Source organism: Elephas maximus, chromosome 3 (genome assembly GCF_024166365.1).
Source record: "Elephas maximus indicus isolate mEleMax1 chromosome 3, mEleMax1 primary haplotype, whole genome shotgun sequence".
Taxonomy (NCBI): domain Eukaryota; kingdom Metazoa; phylum Chordata; class Mammalia; order Proboscidea; family Elephantidae; genus Elephas; species Elephas maximus.
This window is the reverse complement of record NC_064821.1, coordinates 107,223,497-107,251,404: the sequence shown is the minus strand read 5'-3', so window position 1 is coordinate 107,251,404 and position 27,908 is coordinate 107,223,497. Positions and strand designations below refer to the sequence as shown.

General features: G+C 37.6%; 1 protein-coding gene across 5 annotated transcripts in view; it reads right to left on the bottom strand.

The window, feature by feature from the left end:
- The window catches only part of PATJ (PATJ crumbs cell polarity complex component), a 417,617-nt gene that overhangs the window by 142,711 nt on the left and 246,998 nt on the right, over window positions 1-27,908 (bottom strand). For all 5 annotated transcript variants that reach the window (XM_049879429.1, XM_049879433.1, XM_049879432.1 and 2 more), the window contains exon 28: window positions 27,256-27,452. In XM_049879429.1, coding sequence (XP_049735386.1) covers window positions 27,256-27,452 — 197 coding nt within the window. The remainder of the gene's footprint in view (window positions 1-27,255; window positions 27,453-27,908) is intronic.

Sequence of the window (27,908 nt, the reverse complement as noted above, 5' to 3'; positions counted from 1 at the left end):
CTATCAGCTTCTGTTTGGCACACTGAAATCCACTGGTATTCTCAGTTTCCTCTTTTCTAAAAGGGATCGAAGGCCATATTTCATAAAGAGAATTAAATGAGATCATGCCTTTTAATTTTATTGATAGTGACTTTGATAGCCAAAGGACTTTTAATTTTTATGTGTTCAAAACTATCCATCTCTTCTATTAAAGTTTCTACCTTTAATATCCTACATTTAAAAATGTGCCCACCCTTGTCATTACAAAATTATCCATGTATATTTTCTTCTAATAATTTTGTGGTTTTATCTTTCTTATATTTACCTTTTCTTACCTTACTCATTAGTAAGGGAAGTGGTTAAATAAATCATGTAGCCATTAAAAATAGTGTGAAAAAGCATACTTAGTGCCATAGGAAGTGATCCAAATGCATTAAATGGCAAAACCAGGTTATAAAATAGTATGTCTAGCATGATCACATTTTTTGCTAACCATATTTTCCAATCTCTTTAACTTAGAATGAACTACAAACAAGGATCTTTAAAAATGAGGTGGTGCAGGAATATGCCTGGTGTTCAGGGAATTATTTGTGAATGTCTTCGCTTTTATGTCTGGCCTCTGCTTTCAGAAAGCCTTTCCTAAACCACGACCAATCTAATCATCCTAGTTAACATGTGCCCAATTCCATCAGCTTTTGTCTTTCACCAAGATAATCACACAGAAATCCACTGATGCCCTCAGTTTCTTCTTCTCTAAAAGGAATCCAAACACCCACTTCATAAAGCTGTTGTGAAAATTAAATGAGATCATGCTCATGACTCTAGGTTTAGAAAAATCTGTCATTTGGCACCTATGGAAACCCTGGTGGTATAGTGGTTAAGTGCTATAGCACCAGGCGCTCCTTGAAAATTCTATGGGGCAGTTTTATTCTGTCCTATAGGATCGCTATAAGTTGGAATCGACTCAATGGCAATAGGTTTTTTTTTTTTTTTTTTTTAATGGCACCTTAAATGACATCAAGGAAACCCTGGCGGCATAATGGTTAAGCGCTACAGCTGCTAACCAAAGGGTCGGAAGTTCGAATCCACCAGGCGCTCCTTGGAAACTCTATGGGGCAGTTCTGCTCTGTCCTACAGGATTGCTGTGAGTCGTGATCGACTTGATGGCACTGGGTTTGGTTTTTTGGTTTAAATGACATCAAAGACATCATACGTGAAGAATGCAAGTGGTCATTAAAAAGGCAGAAGAGAAATAAAAGACCTATGTGGATGTCAGAAGAGACTCTGAAACTTGCTCTTGAACGTCAAGTAGCTAAGCAAAAGGAAAAAATGATGACGTAAAAGAGCTGAACAGAAGATTTCAAAAGGCAGCTGCAGAAGACAAAGTATTATGATGACACGTGCAAAGACCTGGAGATAGAAAACCAAAAGGGAAGAACATACTCAGCATTTCTCAAGCCCAAAGAACTGAAGAAAAACTCAAGTCTCAAGTTGCAATAGTGAAGGATTCTATAGGGAAAATATTACACAACGCAGGAAGCACCAAACAAAGATGGAAGGAATACACAGAGTAACTATTCCAAAAAGAATTGTTTGATGTTCAACCATTTCAGGAAGTTGCATATGATCAGGAACTGATAGTACTGAAGGAAGAAGTCCAAGGTGCACTGATCGCACTGGCGAAAAACAAGGTTCCAGGAATTGACGGGATACCAATTGAGATGTTTCAACAAACAGATGCAGAGCTGGAAGTGCTCACTCGTCTATGCCAAGAAATGTTTATGTCTATTCCCAAGAAAGGTGATCCAACCGAATGGAGAAATTATCGAACGATATCATTAATATCACATGTCAGCAAAATTTTGCCAAAGATCATTCAAAAACAGCTGCAGCAGTATATCAACAGAGAACCACCAGAAATTCAAGCTGAATTTAGAAGAGGATGTGGAACCAGAGATAACAACTGCTAACGTCAGATAGATCCTTGCTGAAAGCAGAGAATACCAGAAAGATATTTAGCTGTGTTTTATTGACTATGCTAAGGCATTCGACTGTGTGGATCATAACAAGTTATGGGTAACACTGCAAAGAACGGGAATTCCAGAACACTTAAATGTGCTCACAAGGAATCTGTACATGTACTGAGAGGTAGTCGTTTTAATAGAACGGGGGATACTGCATGGTTTAACGTCAGGAAAGGTGTGCATCAGGGTTGTATCATTTCACCACACCTATTCAGTCTGTATGCTGAGCAAATAATCTGAGAAGCTCGACTGTATGAAGAAATGGGGCGTCAGGATTGGAGTAAGACTCATTAACAACCTGCGTTATGCAGATGACACAACCTTGCTTGCTGAAAGTGAAGAGGACTTGAAGCAGTTACTAACGAAGATCAAAGACTACAGCCTTCAGTATGGATTACACCTCAACATAAAGAAAACAAAAATCCTCACAACTAGATCAATAAGCAACATCATGATAAATGGAGAAAAGATTTTGTCAAGGATTTCATTTTACTTGGATCCACAACCAACACCAATGGAAGCAGCAGTCAAGAAATCAAACAAGGCATTCCATTGGGCAAATCTGCTGCAAAAGACCTCTTTAAAGTGTTGAAGAGCAAAGATGTAACCTTGAAGACTAAGATGCGCCTGACCCAAGCCATGGTATTTTCAAACGCATCATATGCATGTGAAAGCTGGACAATGAATAAGGAAGACCAAAGAAGAATTGATGCCTTTGAATTGTGATGTTGGGGAAGAATACTAAATATACCATGGACTGCCAAAAGAACGAACAAATCTGTCTTAGAAGTACAACCAGGATGCTCCTTAGAAGCAAGGATGGTGAGACTAAATCTCACATACTTTGGACATGTTATCAGAAGCGATCAGCCCATGGAGAAGCACATCATGCTTGGTAATGTAGAGTGTCAGCGAAAAAGAGGAAGACCCTCAACAAGATCGACTGACACAGTGGCTGCAACAACAGGCTCAAACATAGAAACAATTTTGAGAATGGCACAGGACTAGGCAGTGTTTCATTTTGTTCTGCTTAGGGTCACTATGAGTTGGAACCAACTCAACAGCACCTAACAACAACAACAATATGGTACCTAGATCCCAACATGGCATGTTAGGTGGATACCGCCAGTGGAAGCACGTAACATTTATTGAATTGAGCTACACTCCTTGAGGGTAGGAACTGGCTTCATCTTCTTGGTATTCCCCAGCTTTTCGTGCATAGCTTGCACACAGCAGTGTTCAATGACCATTTGCTGAACTGTAGAGCTCTCAATGGAAGTGGCACTTAATCAACTGCTCTGAAGTAGGCTCTAGCCTTCACAATGACCGAGATTGAAACATTTTTGTTTTTCCTCAGCAGCAAAAGCTTGAGCATATACAAAATGCAACTGTTTGATAATTATGGATATGCTCAAAGTTTTGCTTTTAAGCTATGATCCTCCATTTTGATAGATGTATGGTACTGTTATTCTAAGAGGGAAAAATTATATCCCAAATGAAGAAAGCAGGTCATTAATTTTAATTTACATAAGAGTAAATCTAAAGTCGTGTCTTTCACGGCGCTGTTTCTGACTGTTCAGGCTCTCTGGCAGTAGAAAGGCAAAGCAGCTTTCTTCCTGTTGATTGTTTTTCCAGTGCCAACAACTGTGGTGTTTACTGGTAAAGCAGCTGCTCCCTGCAAATGTTCAGTGGCCTCAGGAGAAACTCTGCTGTCCAGCGGGAAACTGGGAACAGAGCAAGACACTCAAGGCAGAGCAAAACTTGATTTCACTGGATTAAACCTAAAAGGAAAACGCAGATCTCTGGATAAAACAATTCAAGATAAAGCCTCTTTTCTAGGTTTGAGAACGACACATGAACAGCCTCTGAGTTTCAGGGGAGGTAGCTCTCTTTTGTGTTTCCTTACAGTCTTATTTAATATAAAACAATTTCACTATTTAAATGAAAGGTATGGAGCTTCCAACTACATAAGCAGATTTTATATTTCTTTATCACTAATGAAAACACACTCCACAGCAAGAAAGTAATTCAGCAAGTAATTAGAAAAGAATATGATGTGCTTATGCACAATTAACTTTAGACTGTCTCTTATTCTATTGAGAAGCTGCTGTTCTCTGAGGGTCTCTATCCTTTAAACAACAGATGCAGCAATTTCCAAGTATAGTGTAGGCAAAAAAGAAAGCATTCCACATCTCCTGGAAGTCTTTCAGGTTAATTAAAATTATTAATGGCTACCACTTACTGAGTGCTTACTTTGTGCTGGATACAATGCTAAGCAATTTTTGCACATTATTTCATTTAAATCTCAGAGCAACCAGAGTATAATGTATTATTATTCCATTCAACAGATTAAACACAGAGTGGCTAGTGGGTTTGAACAGCTGACCTTTTGTTTAACCATCAGGGCTCCTTCAACAAATTAAGAAAGGGACACTTAGAGAGGTAGAGTAATTTGCCCAAGGTGATGCAGCTATCAGATAAGAGCCTGTCATCCTAAGTAAGGCACACCTGAAGGTCACATTCTGTGTGTGGTAGTCACATGACTTTCAAAGGCTATCTTTATAAACATGCTTATTAAATAAGCTCTGGGCAGGAAAAGGAGGGTATTAGTCAGCCACCATTTCAGGTTTTGGACTTTTGAAATAAAGAGGACAGAACAAACCAAATCATCACAATGCATAGAGAGAGAATCACCAATAATTTACTGCTAGGCTTTTTTTTTTTTTGGTAATTATTTTAAAAATACAGGTAACACAACAAATATTGCTAATGGTTACACAACATAATTGATGTAACTGCTGTCACTGAATCATACACATGAAAGATGTTGTACTGTTAGGCTTTTTAAAAATCCCAAATATAATATGATGGAGTCCTGTAAGACAGTACTGTTCTCTTCGCACAAACTGTACCCTGAACAATAATATATGCTTATTGTATTTTTTCTCTACTGTACAAATATACATAGTTTGACTACTCTTTTAACTCCTTCTGACCCAAACCAAAGAAAAACAAATAAAATGTTTATTTTGGGGCAAATACTGCTCCCATCCTTTTAAAATATGAATGATCATTTAGATTATCCAGAAATTAGAAAAGCATTATTTTCTATTTACTTCCACTAAACTGCAAAGTAGACAGATTAGGTGCCTTTCTCAAAGTTTCTCCCTGTCAAAGATGATTTGGTGAGGAAAAGTAAATTATCTGGACATGTCCTTATCTTTGACATTATTCTATAACTGTGGGAAGAACTCTTTAATTTGATTTGCTACTTCCTACTCTATCCAAGGAAACTCTGGTGGTGTAGTGGTTAAGAGCTATGGCTGCTAACCAAAAGGTCAGCAGTTTGAATCCATCAGGTGCTCCTTGGAAATTCTATGGGGCAGTCCTACTCTGTCCTATAAGGTTGCTATGAGTCAGAATCAACTTGATGGCAGTGGGTTTGGTTTTTTGTTTTTTATAAGTCATTTTTTTTTTTTTTAATTATAATGGGTTTTTACTAGGATTAAATTTCCCCTTCATGGGTTGTTTTCTGTTACTGAAGTTTAACAGAAATTAATTTAAAAAATTGATTTGAGGTAAACCTCCTACATTTATATATCAGAGATGGAATACTTAATTGTCACTTTACAGTTTGTAACCAAAGTAGAATGAGGGTTAATCCAGCACAGATTCAGCCAAAGTAAATGGATGTAACTCCTTTGTTTGCTACATAGACTTTCACTATAGAGGTCTTTAATGAAATTTGTTTCAATAAAATTAATTATTCAAAAATACCATGAAGAAATAGGCTTTCAACTACTCTTAATTTTCCATAGTTCAACTGAACATAAATATAAATTTATGCTGAAGAGCAGTGCAATTAAATCTACTCAAAAAACCTACCAAATTGGAAGTAAAAGTTAATTTACTTAAGCTAGGATTGGAAATATTAATTACACAAAAATTAAAATTTACTTCAAATAACAGATTTGCCTGAGGTCTGAATGGTCACATCATAATATATTATGCTCACCAATTCCCCTGCCCATGATTTTATTAAAGCAGGAGGATTTCTTATGAAAAGTAACAAACTATTATTGAAGACCTGAGTTGGAATTCAGGTAACTTGAATTGTTGATAATGAAATCTGAGAGGTCCTCTCCCTACTTCACTTTCAAATACATTCTAAATTTGACATTTCAAGACTTTAGAATCTATAGGTTAACTTCTTTTCTTTAATAAGATCTTTTATTTAGTATAATATACATGCAGAAAAGCAAACAAATCATAAATATTTATAACTTCACGAATATTTTATAGGTTATCTTTTAATCTAACAATTTCACTTCTATGAATTTATTCTAAAAAGGCTAAAAAGTAGGATGCTATAACATCTACCATGCTTATTCTTTTAACAGATGAAAACTGGAAAAACCTACACATCTATCAACAAATGATTGTCAGGGTAATCAATAAATGGAAAACTGCGCCATTAATAGAAGGTGAGGGAGGACGGTATAGGTCTAGATGCATTGCCATAGAAAGATAACACTGTTGAATGAAAAAAGTAAGTGAGAAAATATCATGTGGCCTACTTATTTATCACAATATTATTTTCACCTATGTAAAAGTTTCTATCTGGGTTTAAAGAAAGTTCTGTGATCTCTACTAAATGTGAACACCGATGGTGTCTCACTGGTGAGATTTAAGGTGATTTTCAGATTGTTTTTCCATTTTGATATTTTCTAATTACTACCTAATAATTCCATTTAATAAATAAATACATACAAGGCATACGTATATATGCATATAAAGAATACACACACACACGTGTATATATATGTATGGAGGAAGGTATGTATTCGCCTTAAATACACCCTGTCCTCATTTATCAACATGGTTAAGTTCCAAAGACCAGGTCATTATGCAAAATTGGTGTTGTGAGAAAACGGAGGATGACCACACTACTTTACAAAACAGAGGATAACTACATCACTACGTAACTGCCCAACCCGCTAAGAACTGTGGCCTAGCCAAGCTGACACAAAACCTTAACCATCACAGCCAGCGTTACTCTCGCCTTGCACCTCGGCATTCGTTACTTGCAGATGTACGTCGTTAATGCACGAAATATTCAGATGGTAGACTTTTTACTATTGTCATAAATGTGAAATGTCAGATAATGAGACAGTCGATAAGTGAGGAGAAGGTGTACATCATTTAAGTCTCACACAATTCAGTAGAGAAATTTATTATTACCTCATTATACAGATGGAGAAATTGACGCTGAGTGAGATCAAAGAATTTGAACAATTAGAGCCAGAATTTATGACCAAATCTGTATAAGCTCAAAAGCCTGTCCTATCAATAATTAGCGGAAACCGTGGTGGACTTGTGGTTAAGTGCTACAGCTGCTAACCCAAGGGTCGGCAGTTCAAATCCACCAGGCACTCCTTGGAAACTCTATGGGGCAGTTCTACTCTGTCCTCTAGGGTTGCTATGAGTCGGAATCGACTCGACGGCACTGGGGTTTGGATCAATAATTAGGAAACATTCATTAAGGATATTTTTCTGGGGCTAAAAAAAAAAGTCACAGGACAAGTAACTCATTTTTAATCCTGTAAAATCTTAAATCCAATTTATAGGACCTCACAAAATAGAATCCCAGGAACAAGTGATATTCCAATAAAAGTACAATAGATATGTTGGATACCACTCATTTATTCCTGCCCTCAAGAATCTAGTACTCTAATAAGTTAGGATGTCTTGGAAATAAATAATTGCACTGCCTTATGATGGATGCAGGCATAAAGCAAAAAGTAACTGCCCCTTCTTTGAGGCAGGTAGGTTGGTCTATAAGTAAAATCAACAGACACTTAGCAAGCACCAAGGAGTTGAGTGTCAGGAAGTGCACCTGGACAGGAGAAAGGCATATGAAAAGGTATACAGGTATTAAAATGCAAGGTTCTTCCTAGGAACCACAGGTACTTCTGTATAGCTTTTAGGGGGAGGGTGGACTAACAGATAATAGAAGTAACCAGGTTTTTCAAAGACCTTGTTTACTTGAAGAATATTTATTTTTCCTTTCCAAAAATCTTAGCCACCAGCCCCAGTGAAAACTGATCTTCACTCTCCAAACTACTTCAGTTTTACTGATAGAGGAATGGAAGGGGGGAAAGGCATACCAAAGCTAGGAATGGCACAGGGAAGGTGACTAAAACTTACATAAAAACTTAATTTCACAGTATTGGAAACAAACATCTGAATAAATTATCACATAAATTTTTCCTCAGAATGACAAAGACATGTACATCAAGTAGCAATATCTTAATACCTTGGGTAAAGGAGCAGGTTTTAAGGACTAAGTTTAATGGAATCAATGCTGAAATAAGGTCTTTTGCAGCTTCAATTTAATCTATTTCTTGTGAAGTACAATGTTCCCAAAGGAACACATTTGTTTAAAAGGCTTATGCATGAGATTTATTTTCTTTCAAACAAATCTAATTAAATTGAAATACCTTCTGAAGGCAAAGTGACAGTAATATGCATCTCACATCTTTCTAAATTTGATATACTGGAAAAATAGACACTCTTAGGAATCCTATACCCTGATATATTTTGAAAAATATTAACTTGATAGAATTGAGCTGGGAAAAATTTTTATGCGTTGCTCTTATTTTTAGTGTTTCTGTGAAAATGGTCCATACTATTTTTTTTTTTTATAGTTCAGTTTACTTGACCAACTGAAGTAGGTGCTGTAGATAATTTCCTGCATGGCATAAGAAGGAATTAGAGCACTACCCATCTCTTAACAGTTCATTAGTATTGTAGAAGAATCATGTTTTCCTAGGAGATGGAGCCATTACAACACAACTCTATTAATGGGACTGTTGGCCATATAACCAAATAGGATTCAGGTAACCAGCGACCTAGAATTCTGACAACCAAGAACATCTTACGTTCCCCAGACCAGTAATGCCCAGCTTAATGTTTGTTTCTTTCATACAATTAATTGATCTGATTATAACTCTAATCCAATTCCCTCAGTCACTAGAAGTTTTTTCTCTTACCTTCAAAATATTTTGCTTGCTCCTTCTACAGACAAATCCAACCAATCATTAAATCATTGACTCAAACACAATCAATCACTGAAGGTCTCTACGGAAGCTCCCCTGTTTTCAACCCCTGTTTTTTCTTTTGCCAACATTAATCTTTTTGGCAGAGCCCTTTGGGTAGTACAAAGAGTTAATGTGCTTGGCTGCTAACCAAAAGGTCAAAAGTTCCAGTCCACCCAGATATGATTCAGAAGAAAGTCCTGGCGATGTACTTCTTAAAAATCGGCTAATGAAAACGTTGTGGAGCACAGTTCTACTCTGACACACTTTGGGTCACCATGACTCAAAGCCAACTCCACAACAACTGGTTTCTTTAATCTTATTAGTGAATCAATAACTACAGAGACAAAATTATATACTACCTAATTCATAGCTTTTACAGCATATCTCACATACAGTCCAGTGGTGCCATACTGGTCGGCATGACAGATATGGTAGGTACCTGTACTTTTGTGGATGAGGACAGTGAGACTCAAAAACTTAGTGATTCGTACAAAAGCTTCCAGTAGGTGTGAGGCCTCTTGATTATACCATGGACTGTCAGAAGAACAAACAAATCTGTCTTGGAAGAAGTACAGCCAAAATGTTCCTTAGAAGTGAGGATGGCGAGATTCTCACGTACTTTGGACATGGTATCAGGAGGGACCAGTCCCTGGAGAAGGCAATCATGCTTGGTAAAGTAGAGGGTCAGTGAAAGAGAGGAAGACCCTTAATAAAATGGACTGACACAGTAGCTGCAATGACGGGTTCAAACATTGTGAGGATGATGCAAGACTGGGCAGTGTTTTGTTCTGTTGTACATGGGGTTGCTATAAGTGGAACAACATGGGGCCTCTGGAATGAGGAAACAGAATGCTCCTCCTGATGTCATGGGACTCCTGATACTTCTCTTAATACCCATGCTATCAACCCATACCCTATCTTCAACTGCTGCCTTTAAACACACCCCCAAACTTCCCAGCACTCAATTCTCATTCCAAATTCCATACAGTGGTGAAGGCAGAAAAAAAAAACTCTTTAGCTGTCAATGTAAAAAAATTCTGCCTCGCTAATGTACAGTACTATTTTCTCATCCACTTCCTTATGTGTATGTTTGGTATATGTTTAGTGCATGTGTGAACAACTTTATTCATGAAAAAGCTGCATCTATCAGACTGGCTAATATCTGATAATATCCAGTGTTTGCTAGCTTTGGGGGACATTAGGCTAGTGGGCCATAAAACTAGTATAATGCTATAGGAGGTTGATTTGACAGAATTTATGCCACAGATTTATTCAAACAATTGCACAAAGACATATACCAGTAAGTTACAGCATTATTTACACTGATATGAAAAATGATGTATCATCCAGTAAAAACGATATGTACAATATAATTTCATTTTGTATATTACATTATTAATATTTATGGATGTCCACACATGCATATGACTATTTATTCATTAGGCCATCAGAAAGGATGGCAAGCTGACAGTGGTTTCTTCCAGAGAAGTAATATTACGGAGGTAGAAAAGGTACTTTCACCTGCACAAAAAGATTTTTTATGATTATTTACTGCTTTTAAAACATGTCACAAAGTATAATCTATAAAGTAAAAAAGGGATAAGAAGTGGCACCTTTAAGGTAATTCAGTATATAGGGGAACCAATTAGAACTAAAATGCAATTTGCTATCTTTTGAATTCTAGCCAGAAACATAAAGAAAGATGGGCTGTAAATTTTAATCAAAATAATTAAAAATTATATTTAAATATTGCAGAAATTTTTGAGCCTTCAGCTGAGAAAGCATCCTATTCACCTGCCCTCATTTCTCACTGAAAAAGATGGAAGGAATCCAATAAGGAAAGACTTTTCCACAAACGGTGCTGGTATAACCAGGTATTCACATGGAAAAAAAAAAAACCTCAACCCCTATCTCATACTATACACAAAAATTAATTCAAGATGTATCATAGAACTAAATATAAAATATAGCTTTCTGAGGAAAATATCATTGCAACCTGGAAGTAGGCAAAGATTCTTAACTAGGACAGAAAGCAGTAACTATAAAAGTAAAAAAAAAAAATCAATAAATAAGACTTCATCAAAACTAAAAACTTTTGTACATCAAAAGATACTATTGGAGGTGGGGGCCAAGATGGCGGACTAGGTGGACGCTACGGCGGATCCCTCTTGCAACAAAGACTCAGAAAAACAAGTGAATCGATCACATACATAACAATCTACGAACCCTGAACAACAAACACAGATTTAGAGATGGAGAACGAACAAATACGGAGAGGCAGCGATTGTTTTCAGGGCCTGGAGCCAGCGTACCAGTCAGCAGATTTTCTGGAAAAACTAGTTTCCCAGTGATGGCTCGGAGACAGCAGTCCATATCAAACCACATAAAGAAGGAGACCATGACAGCTTCTCCAACCCCCCAAACAAAAGAATCAAAATCTTTCCCAAATGAAGATACAATCCTGGAATTATCAGATACAGATTATAAAAAACTAATTTACAGAATGCTTCAAGACATCACAAACGAAATAAGGCAAACTGCAGAAAAAGCCAAGGAACACACTGATAAAACTGTTGAAGAACTCAAAAAGATTATTCAAGAACATAGTGGAAAAATTAACAAGTTGCAAGAATCCACAGAGAGACAGCATGTAGAAATCCAAAAGATTAACAATAAAATTACAGAATTAGACAACGCAATAGGAAGTCAGAGGAGCAGACTCGAGCAATTAGAATGCAGACTGGGACATCCGGAGGACCAGGGAATCAACACCAACATAGCTGAAAAAAAATCAGATAAAAGAATTAAAAAAAAATGAAGAAACCCTAAGAATCATGTGGGACTCTATCAAGAAGGATAACTTGCGGGTGATTGGAGTCCCAGAACAGGGAGGGGGGACAGAAAACACAGAGAAAATAGTTGAAGAACTCCTGACACAAAACTTCCCTGACATCATGAAAGACGAAAGGATATCTATCCAAGATGCTCATCGAACCCCATTTAAGATTGATCCAAAAAGAAAAACACCAGGACATATTATCATCAAACTTGCCAAAACCAAAGATAAACAGAAAAATTTAAAAGCAGCCAGGGAGAAAAGAAAGGTTTCCTTTAAGTGACAATCAATAAGAATAAGCTCAGACTACTCAGCAGAAACCATGCAGGCAAGAAGGGAATGGGACAACATATACAGAGCACTGAAGGAGAAAAACTGCCAACCAAGGATCATATATCCAGCAAAACTCTCTCTGAAATATGAAGGCGAAATTAAGATATTTATAGATAAACACAAGTTTAGAGAATTTGCAAAAACCAAACCAAAGCTACAAGACATGCTAAAGGAGACTGTTTGGTCAGATAACCAATAATATCAGGTACCAGCACAATACAAGGTCACAAAACAGAACGTCCTGATATCAACTCAAATAGGGAAAGCACAAAAACAAACAAATTAAGATTAATTCTAAAAAATAAATAAATAAATAAAATAATACACATAACAGGGAATCATGGAAGTCAATAGGTAAAAGATCACAATAATCAAAAAGAGGGACTAAATATAGGAGGCATTGAACTGCCAGATGGAGAGTGATACAAGGCGATATAGAATGATACAAGTTAGGTTTTTACTTACAAAAATAGGGGTAAATAATAAGGTAACCACAAAAAGGAATATCAACTCCATAACTCAAGATAAAAGCCAAGAAAAACGTAACGACTCAACTAACATAAAGTCAAACATTATGAAAATGAGGATCTCACAATTTACTAAGAAAAACATCTCAGCACAAAAAAGTATGTGGAAAAATGAAATTGTCAACAACACACATGAAAAGGCATCAAAATGACAGCACTAAATACTTATTTATCTATAATTACCCTGAATGTAAATGGACTAAATGCACCAATAAAGAGACAGAGAGTCACGGACTGGATAAAGAAACACGATCCATCTATATGCTGCCTACAAGAGACACACCTTAGACTTAGAGACACAAACAAACTAAAACTCAAAGGATGGAAAAAAATATATCAAGCAAAGAATAAGCAAAAAAGAAGAGGAGTAGCAATATTAATTTCTGACAAAATAGACTTTAGACTTAAATCCACCACAAAGGATAAAGAAGGACACTATATAATGATAAAAGGGACAATTGATCAGGAAGACATAACCATATTAAATATTTATGCACCCAATGACAGGGCTGCAAGATACATAAATCAAATTTTAACAGAACTGAAAAGTGAGATAGACACCTCCACAATTATAGTAGGAGACTTCAACACACCACTTTTGGAGAAAGACAGGACATCCAGTAAGAAGCTCAATAGAGACACGGAAGACCTACTTACAACAATCAACCAACTTGACCTCATTGACTTATACAGAACTCTCCACCCAACTGCTGCAAAATATACTTTTTTTTCTAGTGCATATGGAACATTCTCTAGAATAGACCACATATTAGGTCATAAAACAAACCTTTGCAGAGTCCAAAACATCGAAATATTACAAAGCATCTTCTCAGACCACAAGGCAATGAAACTAGAAATCAATAACAGAAAAACTAGGGAAAAGAAATCAAATACTTGGAAAATGAATAATACCCTCCTGAAAAAAAGATTGGGTTATAGAAGACATCAAGGAGGGAATAAGGAAATTCATAGAATGCAATGAGAATGAAAATACTTCCTATCAAAACCTCTGGGACACAGCAAAAGCAGTGCTCAGAGGCCAATTTATATCAATAAATGCACACATACAAAAAGAAGAAAGAGCCAAAAGCAGAGAACTGTCGCTACAACTTGAACAAATAGAAAGTGAGCAACAAAAGAACCCATCAGGCACCAGAAGAAAACAAATAATAAAAATTAGAGCTGAACTAAATGAATTAGAGAACAGAAAAACAATTGAAAGAATTAACAAAGCCAAAAGCTGGTTCTTTGAAAAAATTAACAAAATTGATAAACCATTGGCTAGACTGACTAAAGAAAAACAGGAAACAAATAACCCGAATAAGAAACGAGAAGGACCACATCACAACAGAACCAAATGAAATTAAAAGAATCATTTCAGATTACTACGAAAAATTGTACTCTAAGAAATTTGAAAACCTAGAAGAAATGGATGAATTCTTGGAAAAACACTACCTTACCTAAACTAACACATTCAGAAGTAGAACAACTAAATAGACCCATAACAAAAAAAAGAGATTGAAACGGTAATCAAAAAACTTCCAACAAGAAAAAGTCCTGGCCTGGACGGCTTCACTGCAGAGTTCTACCAAACCTTCAGAGAAGATTTAACACCACTACTACTGAAGGTATTTCAAAGCATAGAAAAAGACGGAATACTACCCAACTCATTCTATGAAGCTACCATCTCCCTGATACCAAAATCAGGTAAAGACATTATAAAAAAAGAAAATTATAGACCTATATCCCTCATGAACATAGATGCAAAAATCCTCAACAAAATTCTAGCCAATAGAATCCAACAACACATCAAAAAAATAATTCACCATGATCAAGTGGGATTTATACCAGGTATGCAAGGCTGGTTTAATATCAGAAAAACCATTAATGTAATCCATCACATAAATAAAACAAAAGATAAAAACCACATGGTATTATCAATTGATGCAGAAAAGGCATTTGACAAAGTTCAACACCCATTTATGATAAAAACTCTTACCAAAACAGGAATTGAAGGAAAATTCCTCAACATAATAAAGGGCATCTATGCAAAGCCAACAGCCAATATCACTCTAAATGGAGAGAACCTGAAAGCATTTCCCTTGAGAACGGGAACCAGACAAGGATGCCCTTTATCACCACTCTTATTCAACATCGTGCTTGAAGTCCTAGCCAGGGCAATTAGGCTAGACAAAGAAATAAAGGGTATCCGGATTGGCAAGGAGGAAGTAAAGCTATCACTATTTGCAGATGACATGATCGTATACACGGAAAACCCTAAGGAATCCTCCAGAAAACTACTGAAACTAATAGAAGAGTTTGGCAGAGTCTCAGGTTATAAAATAAACATACAAAAATCACTTGGATTCCTCTACATCAACAAAAAAAACACCGAAGAGGAAATAACCAAATCAATACCATTCACAGTAGCCCCCAAGAAGATAAAATACTTAGGAATAAATCTTAGCAAGGATGTAAAAGACCTATACAAAGAAAACTACAAAGCTCTACTACAAGAAATTCAAAAGGACATACTTAAGTGGAAAAACATACCCTGCTCATGGATAGGAAGACTCAACATAGTAAAAATGTCTATTCTACCAAAAGCCATCTATACATATAACGCACTTCCAATCCAAATTCCAATGTCATATTTTAAGGGGATAGAGCAACAAATCACCAATTTCATATGGAAGAGAAAGAACCCCCGGATAAGCAAAGCATTACTGAAAAAGAAGAAGAAAGTGAGAGGCCTCACTCTACCTGATTTCAGAACCTATTATACAGCCATAGTAGTCAAAACAGCCTGGTACTGGTACAACAACAGGCACATAGACCAATGGAACAGAATTGAGAATCCAGATATAAATCCATCCATGTATGAGCAGCTGATATTTGACAAAGGACCAGTGTCAGTTAATTGGGGAAAAGATAGTCTTTTTAACAAATGGTGCTGGCATAACTGGATATCCATTTGCAAAAGAATGAAACAGGACCCATACCTCACACCATGCACAAAAACTAACTCCAAGTGGATCAAAGACCTAAACATAAAGACTAAAACGATAAAGATCATGGAAGAAAAAATAGGGACAAGACTAGGAGCCCTAATACAGGGCATAAACAGAATACAAAACATTACCAAAATAGATGAAGAGAAACCCGATAACTGGGAGCTCCTAAAAATCAAACATCTATGCTCATCTGAAGACTTCACCAAAAGAGTAAAAAGATCACCTACAGACTGGGAAACAATTTTCAGCTATGACATCTCAGACCAGCGCCTGATCTCTAAAATCTACATGATTCTGTCAAAACTCAATCACAAAAAGACAAACAACCCAATCAAGAAGTGAGCAAAGGATATGAACACACATTTCACTAAAGAAGATATTCAGGCAGCCAACAGATACATGAGAAAATGCTCTCGATCATTAGCCATTAGAGAAATGCAAATTAAAACTATGATGAGATTCCATCTCACACCAACTAGGCTGGCATTAATCCAAAAAACACAAAATAATAAATGTTGGAGAGGCTGCGGAGAGATTGGAACTCTCATGCACTGCTGGTGGGAAGGTAAAATGGTACAACCACTTTGGAAATCTATCTGGCATTATCTTAAACAGTTAGAAATAGAACTACCATACAACTCAGAAATCCCACTCCTCGGAATATACCCTAGAGATACAAGAGCCTTCACACAAACAGATATATGCACACCCATGTTTATTGCAGCTCTGTTTACAATAGCAAAAAGTTGGAAGCAACCAAGGTGTCCGTCAACGGATGAATGGGTAAATAAATTGTGGTATATTCACACAATGGAATACTACGCATCAATAAAGAACAGTGACGAATCTCTGAAACACTTCATAACATGGAGGAATCTGGAAGGCATTATGCTGAGCGAAATGAGTCAGAGGCAAAAGGACAAATATTGTATAAGACCACTATTAAAAGATCTTGAGAAATAGTAAAAACTGAGAAGAACACATACTTTTGTGGGTACGAAGGGGGGAGGGAGGGAGGGAGGGGGAGGGTTTTTTATTGATCAATCAGTAGATAAGAACTGCTTTAGGTGAAGGGAAAGACAACACTCAATACATGGAAGGTCAGCCCAATTGGACTGGACTAAAAGCAAAGAGGTTTCCGGGATAAAATGAATGCTTCAAAGGTCAGCGGAGCAGGGGCGGGGGTCTGGGGAACATGGTTTGAGGGGACTTCTAAGTCAATTGGCAAAATAATTCTATTATGAAAACATTCTGCATCCCACTTTGAAATGTGGCGTCTGGGGTCTTAAATGCTAACAAGCGGCCATCTAAGATGCATCAATTGGTCTCAACCCACCTGGAGCAAAGGAAAATGAAGAACACCAAGGTCACACGACAACTAAGAACCCAAGAGACAGAAAGGGCCACATGAACCAGAGACCTACATTATCCTGAGACCAGAAGAACTAGTTGGTGCCTGGCCACAATCGATGACTGCCCTGACAGGGAGCACAACAGACAACTCCTGAGGGAGCAGGAGATCAGTGGGATGCAGACCCCAAATCCTCATAAAAAGACCATACTTAATGGTCTGACTGCGACTAGAGGAATTCCGGCGGCCATGCTCCCCAGACCTTCTGTTGGCACAGGACAGGAACCATCCCCGAAGACAACTCATCAGACATGAAAGGGACTGGTCAGCCGGGGGGAGAGAGATGCTGATGAAGAGTCAGCTAATTATATCAGGTGGACACTTGAGAGTGTGTTGGCAACTCTTGACTGGAGGGGGGATGGGAAGATAGAGAGAGAGGGAAGCTGGCAAAATTGTCACGAAACGAGAGACTGAAAGGGCTGACTCAATAGGGGAAGAGCAAGTGGGAGAAGGGAGTAAGATGTATGTAAACTTACATGTGACAGACTGATTGGATTTGTAAATGTTCACTTGAAGCTTAATAAAAGTTAATTAAAAAAAAAAGATACTATTAAGAAAATGAATTAGCAAGCAACAGATCGAAAGATCCAGAAATCACCAATCTGATAAAGGACTTGTGTATAGACTATATAAAGAACATCTACAAATCAATTAGAAAATGGCACACAAGCTAATTAAATGTGGGGAAAAGACTCAAATGAACACTTCACAAAAGGGGAAATGTAAATTTAAGTCACAACAAGGAACCAGTGCACACACACCCACCAGAATGGCTAAGGGTGTAGAGCAGCCAGAGCTCTCATATCCTTCTGGTGGGACTGTTGGATGGCACAACCACTTTGGATAACATACACCTACCTTGTGTCCCAGCAATTTCAGTTTTTATATTTACCCCAGAGAAGGGAAAACATATGTCCTCAAAAAGATCTGTTATACACGTATTCATAGTGGCTTTATTTATTATAGTCAAAACTCTGTGAAAAACCCCAATGCCCATCAACAAGTAAACTGACAGATTATGGCATAACTCATACACTGGAATACTATTCAGCAATAAAAGCAACAAACTACTGATACACATGACAATCTGAATGAATATCACAGAAATGCTGAGCAAAAGGAGCTGGACACAAAAGAGTGCCTACTGTATGATCCCATTTATATGAAGCTTGAGAACAAGCAAAAGGAAGCAAAGGTAAAAAAAAAAAAAAAAAATCAATACAGCGATTGTCTCTGGTGGGGTCGGAGGTTTGGATGAGAAGGGATATGAGAAGAGTTTCTGGGGAGATGGAAATGAACTCACCAGCCCCTAACAACAACAATAGGAGCGTGGAGGTTACTATTTTGAGTCGAACATCTGAATTTCAGGTTTGGATTACTACTTTTAGGCTTATCTTAATTAAAACACACAAGCAACCACATTTTTAATGAGTTTATGCAGTTGTTTGCTATTGTTCTTGTTGCTGTCGAGTTGATTCCGACTCATAGCAACCCTATAGGATAGAGTAGAACTGCCCCATAGAGTTTCCAAGCAGCTCCTGGTGGATTTGAACTGCTGACCTTTTGGTTAGCAGCCATAGCACTTAACCACTGTGCCACCAGGGTTTCATTGTTATTGTCAGTAAATTAAATTTGGTAAAAGAATTCCAGTTTCACTTTTTGTCCAGGCTTCATCCCTTAGGATTGCATAGTGACTGTAGGTAATTTCTATTGTGCAAATAAAGGAAAATAAACAAATTACATATTGAGGCTGATAAAAGAAAATGCTTCACAATAAGCCAATAGCACATTTTTCTAGGCTGAATTTCAGGATAATCACTGTGAGAGCGATGAGCGGGGCTGGAAGGAAGTGGGGAAGAAACTGGAAAAAGGATGGACTAAAGGTCAGGAACACTGTCACAATACGGCAGGTAAGACATCGGCCAAAACTGCAGAAAGAAAAGGAGAAATGGCGAGAAGCATTACTGAATATTAATTATTCCTCCCAAATGGCAAGCTTCTTCTGCACCATACATTCTTGTCCCTATTTTTCACATCCTTTCCTCAGTAAGTTTCTTCAAGCATCTTTATTTTTCCTTTGTGCTTTCATGACACTTTCTCTCCATGACTTTAAGATAATTTGGCTCACTGAAGAAATCCCACATAAAGCTTTCGTGAAAGCAGTAATGAGGAGTGCAATAACACAAATTAAACAATTGTCATTTCTCCAAGAGAAGTAAGAATATAGATTTTTAGCCTACATTATTTCAGTGGCATAAAGACAATGAAGTGTGATCAAATAATACAAAACTTTTCCCCCAACAAGCCAGAGTCAGAAACCAGAATGGCAAAAATAGAGCTCAAGGACAACACTGCAAGAAACAGAAACAGAAGAGAATGAGGCCACCCAGCCTGAACTAGGTTTTTACATAATGTTTTCTGCGGCCTGCTATAGGGTCGCTATGAGTCGGAATTGACTCAACCGCAGTGGGTTTGGTTTTCAAAGGCCTAATCCTATAATGGTACAGAGAGGGAAAGTTCTTCAGTTACGAAGTTAAGGAAAGCTCTCTCTTTATACAAGAACAACCTCAAAAACAAAGATTATGTTTCTTGTTTGGTTCTTGAGAGATGGGGATAATTTCAGTGAATCCAAAATGGCATTAAATTTTAAGATGATGAAAAGAGTAACATGGTATTGCACCATAAGAAAATACTTCAGATACCTTAACCTAGTACTGGATTAACGGAATTAACCTACAGCTACCAAAGCTACAAAATGATTAAAAATTCACTCCTTCCTTCTAGAATCATTATTAATTCAGACTAAATAACTTAAAAACATAGACTTTAGTATCAGAAGAGCTAGATTCAGGAAACCCTGGTGGCATACTGGGTAAGTGCTACGGCTGCTAACCAAAAGGTCAACAGTTCAAATCCACCAGGCACTCCTTGGAAACTCTATGGGTCAGCTCTACTCTGTCCTGTAGGGTCACTATGAGTCAGAATCGACTCAACGGCAATGGGTTTAGTGTTGATTCCACCACTTCAAGTCTCAGTTTCCCCATCTGTAGAATGGAGATTAAAACAGCACTTACTTCATAGAGTTGTTGTGAAAGTTAAGAGAGAGAATGCATGTGAATAATTTAACATTGCCTGGCAAATATAATAAATAACTTTGGCTCAGTTCCCAGTGCTCAGCTCTCTTCCTCCCCCACTTCTCCAAATGAGCATGTTCTTTGTAACTCAAATTGGATATAACATGATTACTTAGGGAATGTGATGAGCAAGACTCAGACTGCTGTTTGTTACAATGCTGTAAATACTGGGGAATGCACTCTGAAGAATGGAAAAATACTGTTGTGCACACAGCAGAGGTACCACGACTGGTTTGCGTGTGAACTGGACCACTCAGCCAGCTCCACCTTCCTCTATATACCTTTAGAGTTGTGAACTATGCTGCAGATTATTTTAAGAGTCATAAAACAGCAGGAATTTAGCTTTGTTTACCGGACGGTCATATTTAGGATCTGCTCAAGATATTTATTTGCATCATGTTAGCTCAGTCAATCTTTATTGAGGTATAATTGACATACAATGAACGACACCTTAAAAGTATGAATTTTGATATGTTTTGACACTCATGAAACCATTCGCTGTTGTTAGCTGCCATCGAGTCAGCCCCTGACTTGTGGCGGCCTCGTATACTACAGAGTACAACTGCTTCATAGGGTTTTCTTGGCTGTAGTCTTTATGGAAGCAGATTGCCAGGTCTTTCTCCTGAGGAGCCACTGGGTGGGTTTGAACTGCCAACTTTGTCGTTAGTAGCCAGCCACAAACCACTTACACCATTCAGGCTCCTCATGAAATCATTGCTACAATCAAAAAGTTGATCAACCTATTTATTTTTGTACTTTTAGCTATTAAAAACCTATCTCTTAAGAAAACTTTTATAGGAAAAAATTATTTTATTGCAATCTTGAAATCTTATGCTCGTCTTCCCTTTCTTCAAATTAGTTTCTACAATGGACTATTTTATTACATAAGGTTTCTGAGGACATAATCACTGCATTAAGCAATACACCATATAAAATTATATCCACGTATGATGATAACCTAAAAGAGCCAATCTAGATTACGGAAGTTTTTCACTGTAATTAGAAATAATCCTATGCATGGATAAACAAAGGCCAGTGAATTATTTACTTTTGTCATGGACTAACAAATCACATCTAAACCTTCCAAAAAATTTCAAAAACAATTCACTGGTACAAGCAGATTGTGAAGACTCACAAAGGATAAACCGTTGAGACTGATGTGATGGCAAGGACCCTCAGGTGAAGAGTTCTGTCATGAACCATCTGCAGGTACCTGAGTCAGTCACTAAACTTTTATGGTTTTTGTTTTTTTCTCTTATGCAATAATTACTGCTGAACAACGATATCTGAGCTTTCTTCTAGTCCTACCTCTTCATCCCTGGCATGTATGGGAAATACTGATGCTTTTCATTTTCAGTGGCCCTTAAATAACCATTTTATACACATGCAAAATAACATAGCTTAATTTTGGTTATCCTGTGGGTGAATGTTACAAAGAAAATGCACCTCATGTTTCCCTATCCCAGAGGGTGCAGGAGCAAGACAAAACGCAGCTCTCTATGCTAACCTGATCAACTGCGCACTTCTTGTGCCGCCCGCTCTGTTCCTTCTGGCTGCTTCTGTAACCTGACAAATCACTCCAAATCCCTGCACAGCACTTTCGGCTCTCTCTTTCCACACTTGCATTGTAGGGAAGATTATATATAAGTCCTACATTCATATGACAGCACCATGCCCAGGCTTGTGCATATTCTGGGACTAATTGCCGAGGGAAAGCAATACACTGGTGCAAGTCTCATTCCAGTCTGCATGGTAATTATATGCTAATGTCTTTTGAAATTAATTTAGTAACCCCCACATGAGCATTGCAGGAGAGGGTAGATAAGCCGAGATTTAATCACATTGTCTTCTGGGGATTCAATATAAAATTTCTTTTGTACATGAACTTGGCCATCGATCGACCCAACTCACTGACTGCTCTTGCAGTCTAACAGTTCCGTCCCGCAGCCTCGAAACCACTGGTGGATGTCAGCCAGCAATGGCCAGGGCTTTCCTGGAGAAGCCGAGTCTCTGACTTCAAAGAAGCCACAGTGTATGTTCAAGTATTCTCTTTTCAACTTTCTTCAACGAACTTCATCTAAGGGCCTAAATAAGGACAACTCTAAATAAAAGGAGGCTGTGAGGAAAGTTTGGAATGCTATGACAAAGGAAAAATGAGAAGTACTGTGGGCAAAGAAGGGGGTAGTAAAAACAATCAAGACATGGCTAATTTTAGCTCAAATGAGGGGAGAGACCACCAGAAAAAGTGATATGGCTGGGTAAACAAATACACACAGCTTGCTCTACCCCAGAAATTCAGTACATATAATCTAAAAGCCTACTGCAAATGCTTCCTACACACTGCAGTCTTCTGCTACAATCTAACATATGTAATATCGAAAGAACAGCTATTGTAACACTGGCATTTAGCTTTCCTGGTACTCATCAGTAAATCAATTTCCTGTTCGCATCTCAAAATCACTGGATTTGATATTATATGCAAATTTCTTACATATCATAGCGAAATGACTGAAATTTTAAAGAAACTAGGGAAATGATTCCCATATGAACTTACTCCCCTGTCATCCCCTGACCTAAAGTCAAAAAATTCACATAAGACGATGAGTTATAACTGCTTAAGAATCCAGTATATGCATTTTTCCATTCTCCCAAATCTTTAGGGCGCCACATGGAGCCACTGAGGAAAGGGAAGATGGCTTTCCTCCGGGACATACTTTTAGAGATAAATGTATTAATACAAATAAATGAAAAGACCTGAAATATACAAATTCACTCATTAATTCCCACAACATCCTCTGAGGCTGATGCTACACAATCACTAGACAGCAAGCCCTATGAGAATGGGTACCATGTATTTTGCTCACCAATGTAAAACCAGCACCTTTGTTATACATAGCCTGTACCATGATAGATGCACAGTAAGATATCTGTTGAATGAATAAACAATCTCCATTGAAAGGGAAAGGCTTACAGAAGATAAACAATTAGTGAAAATCTGTTATGGTAAAAAGTGTTCCAATTTTTTTTTTTTTTACTTTTTCTTGCTGTAATTTTATTTTTAAACAAGAGAATTTTAACAATTTTAAACAAGATAATCAGTGGTGCATGGAGGCGAATTAGCTTATTGCCATGTTTAATCTTCTTGCTCTTTGCATCTCTAAATGAGGATGAAGCTGCTGAATAGCAAGGAAAGGGCTAAATTCAGAAACGCAAAGAAACAAACAGGAGAGGTGCAATAAATCAATATGTTAATATTCTTTTAGTACAAGTAGGAGAGTTCTTCCAGTCCCCTTACCCAGCAAACAGATACCAGAAGTTTCTGTCTGTAAGGGAGGAAATTATTTAATTCAGTTAATTATGTGCCAAGCACTAAGCTAAGCCCCTTCTGAAATGCAACTGAAAGAATTTGGATAGGTTAAAATACATCTTCCCAGTCCAGTGCTTATTGTACAGCATTGGATTCTGTGTCTGACCCATAGAACAGTCTCATTAGTCTGCAGCCACAGCTCATTTGTTACCAGTATTTAATAAAATGTCAGAGAAATAAAATACCAGCACTTCTATTGGCCTGGATCCCACAGGACATTCCATCTTGAACCTTAACCAGGTAGAGAGAGCCGAATTAGAATCTTTGTGTTCCAAATTATAGCCTTTGGAACATTTTCTTAAACCACGCATTACTACAGGAAATCTGTTTCTAGGTCCACATAACACAACAGAGTGACTTAGTATTCATGATTCCCTAAAGACTAAAAAAAAAAAAAAGACTAGAGCATCATAAATCACGACTCTCCTGGATCTAAACAAATGGGGCTCCGTTAAAGAAGAACCTTGGGGAACATTTTTTTTTTTTTTAAGTGCATCAGTCTTGGAGTCTGGCAAGCCTGGGTTCTTATCCTAACATTTCACTTAGTTTCATGACATAAAGGCAAGCTACTTATCCAGTTTTCTTATTCATACAATGGGGATAACAATAGTACTTACCATTTGGGACTCTTAAGAATGCTGAATACGTGTGTGCAACATATACGTACCGTGCTAATTATAACTCAATAAATGGGGTCTTACTTTCATCATTATGAGTCGAAATTGACTTGATGGCATCAGGCTTAGTTTTTTTCTTTTCCATCATTATTAAGGAGCCCTGGTGGCATAATGGTTAAAGTGATCTACTGCTAAAGGAAAGGTTGGCAGTTTGGAACCACCAGTGGCTCTGTGGGAGAAGGATGTGGCCTTCTGCTAATGAAGAGATTTACAGCCTTGGAAGCCCACTGGGGTCACTATGAGTCAGAATCAACTCAACAGCAGTGGGTTTTCATCATTATTACCACCACCATCACTTTAGTCTCACCTCTGAGGAAGTCTCTAAACACCAGCCAAAGGAAATAAACTTGCAGCAATGAATTATATGGATTAATACATACTGTCATCTTTGATTTTTTTTTTTAATAACTGTTACGGGTTGAATCATATCCTCCCAAAATGTGTGCAAACTTGGCTAGGCTATGCTTCCCAGTATTGTGTGGTTGTCCTCCATTTTGTGATCTGATGCGATTATCCTATGTGTTGTAAATGCTAACCTCTGTGATGTTAAAGGGGCCCTGGCAGTGCGGTGGTTAAGAGCTCAGGCTGCTAACCAAAAAGTTAGCAGTTTGAATCCACCAGCTGCTCCTTGGAAACCCTCTGGGGCAGTTGTATTCTGTCCTATAGGGTTTGTTATGAGTTGGAATCAACTCAATAGCAACAGGTTTGTTTAGTTTTACGATATTAACAAGGCAGGATTAGAGGCAGCTATGTTAATGAGGCAAGACACAATCTACAGGATTAGGTTGTATCTTGAGTCAATCTCTTAAAGAGAGAAGTGAGCAGAGAGGAGAGGGACTTCCTATCACCAAGAAAGAAAAGCCAGGAGCAGTGCACGTCCTGTGCTAAGAATCTCCTAGACCAGGGGAAGATTGATGGCAAGGACCTTCCCTCAGAGCAGACAGACAGAAGGCCTTCCCCTGGAGCTGGCACCCTGAATTTGGATTTCTAGCCTCCTAAACTGTGAGAGAATAAACTTCTGTTTGTTAAAGCCATCCACTTGTGGTATTTCTGTTACAGCAGAACTAGATGACTAAGACAATGACTGTGACAGTGCAATTGTCCAATGTGGGTGACCTTCATAATGTTATATTACAAAAGAACAAGAAAAGGAAAGAAATCTCAGAGTGACTTCTTTGCAGAAACAGGTTTTAGGTGAGATGGAACTACTGGAACTTGGAGGAGAGCAAATGCTGATGGTTTCACAGTTCTGTCTGGCCAGCTTTGGTTGTAGATACTATTAGCCAAGTGAAATTGATGGTGAAGAGGAAATCGTAAAATGCAAAATCAGTAAGTCCTCATTTCAAGTAAGCAGTCCAACACTCAGTAACTCCATGATTCAGCGCTCCTAAATGCCCAAATGTTAAGAGCATTTTATCCAAGAGACCTTACAGCTTAGTGGTAAACAGAGGGATAAGAAGTCAAACTGCGTGATATTGAAAACCAACAGCATCATTAAGTCTGTACCTCAACAGTAAAAGAGTTGCTGTGCCTGGCATCTAGTATATGTTAGCTGTTCTTATTACATTTTTCATTTTGCTGTACAACTATCTTTTCATGTCTGTTTTCTTCCTCTAGACTGCGAGCTAATTAAGAGAATGAATATATTCATCTGCTTTTCTGTGTCTGGACTATGATAAATCAAACCAAACCCATTGCTGTCGAGTAGATTCCAACTCACAGTGACCCTATAGGACAGAGTAGAACCGCCCCATAGGGTTTCCAAGGAACGGCTGGTAGATTTGAACTGCCAACATTTAGGTTGGCAGCTGAGCTCTTAACCATTGCACTAGTAGGGCTCCTGGACTATGACAGACACTCAAAAAATGTTAGCTGAGGGAAACCAAAGTTGAGAAGGGGAGAGTGCTGTCATGTCATGGGGTTGGCAACCAATGTCACAAAACAATATGTGTATTAATTGTTTAATGAGAAGTTAGTTTGCTCTGTAAACCTTCAACTAAAGTAAATTTAAAGAAAAAAAATTTTTTTAACGTTATTGAAAAGAAAACTCTACAGAACACAGTTCTCCTGGGATACACATGGCGTCACTATGAGTTGGAATCGACTCAATGGCAAATCATACTGGTTTATCACCAGCATGGAAAGGTGGCCTACATATGTCAGGTGACAAAAACAAGTTACAGAACAATATGCGTTGTCTCGTCCCTTATGACAAAACAAAAAGTATTTTTGAATGCATGTGGAAGGAATAAAAAAGTTATGTGAATAAATGAATGGATATCAAACTCAGGTGAACTTTAAACAGAAAACTTGAGTTAAATTTTAAGAAAACAGGATAACTTTTTCAAATTATTGATGAAATCATTTAGAGAGTAGTAATTAGTAGATCAGTTCTCTCTTTGGTGTCCCTTATCTCTAGCCTACTCCTAAAGAAGAAATCTATGTGACCTTAATCCATATCATCAACTTAAAGATATTAGCCACTTCTTGACAAGTTCACAGGCTTTTGTTGGCTCTACTACCATTCCCCAAAACTAACAATATTAGATTAGTATTTCATCAAGTTAGTTTTGAACCTCTTCGAATTGATAGTAAAAGCAAGTCCTATGCTTTTAATATGTTCCTGTCACATTTTACTGACTGGCTCTTAAATTATTGTGAGCTTAGTCTTTACTTAGACAGCAAATAACATTTGCAAGAAACAATCTGATTTTTGCTATTGCTTTAGAAAATTATTTTAAATAGTTGCGGAAAATACAATTTGTTAAAATTTGTTTCCTTCCCATTTTCCTATACACCATCCTACACTCCTCCATTCCACCAAAAGAGAAATTAAAAATAGATGCCTCTCACCTCTAACAGTTCATCTCCAATACGCATTCTTCCATCCGTGGCAGCAGGTCCTTCAGGATTAATTCCCACCACAAATATGCTCATGCGTGATCTGTCTTTATTACCAGCAAGGCTGAGTCCAAGTCCATTCTTATCCTTTTCAAGTTCGATAATGTGCAGTTCTCCAGCCAAGTCTGCATATCTTTGCCTGATTTTTTCTATTTAAAAAAAAAAAAGGGTGGAGAGGGGAATAAATAAATATATAAAGCCGTAGGATATATATTACAAAGATATCAGCATTTCCCTATCCTTACGGTGATTTCTCTTCAATGGTTTCTTCTGAGAGTGAAGTAAATAAGATAATGTATGCCCTTATATATATAGATTACAATTAAAAACTATCTCTACTCTACCTAAGAAGTTTAGCTCACCCACAAAAACTTCCCTGGTTGTTTAGGTTCACACCAAACTCAATTTTGCATAGATTATTTTTTAACCTAAGAGAATCAATATGGGAGCCTTGATGGCACAGTGGTTAAGAGCTCGGGTGCTAACCAATAGATCGGTAGTTTGAATCCACCAGCGACTCCTTAGTTTCCAGAACTATGGGGCAGTTCTACTCTATCCTACAGGGTCGCTTTGAGTTGGAATCAACTCAACGGCAACGGGTCTGG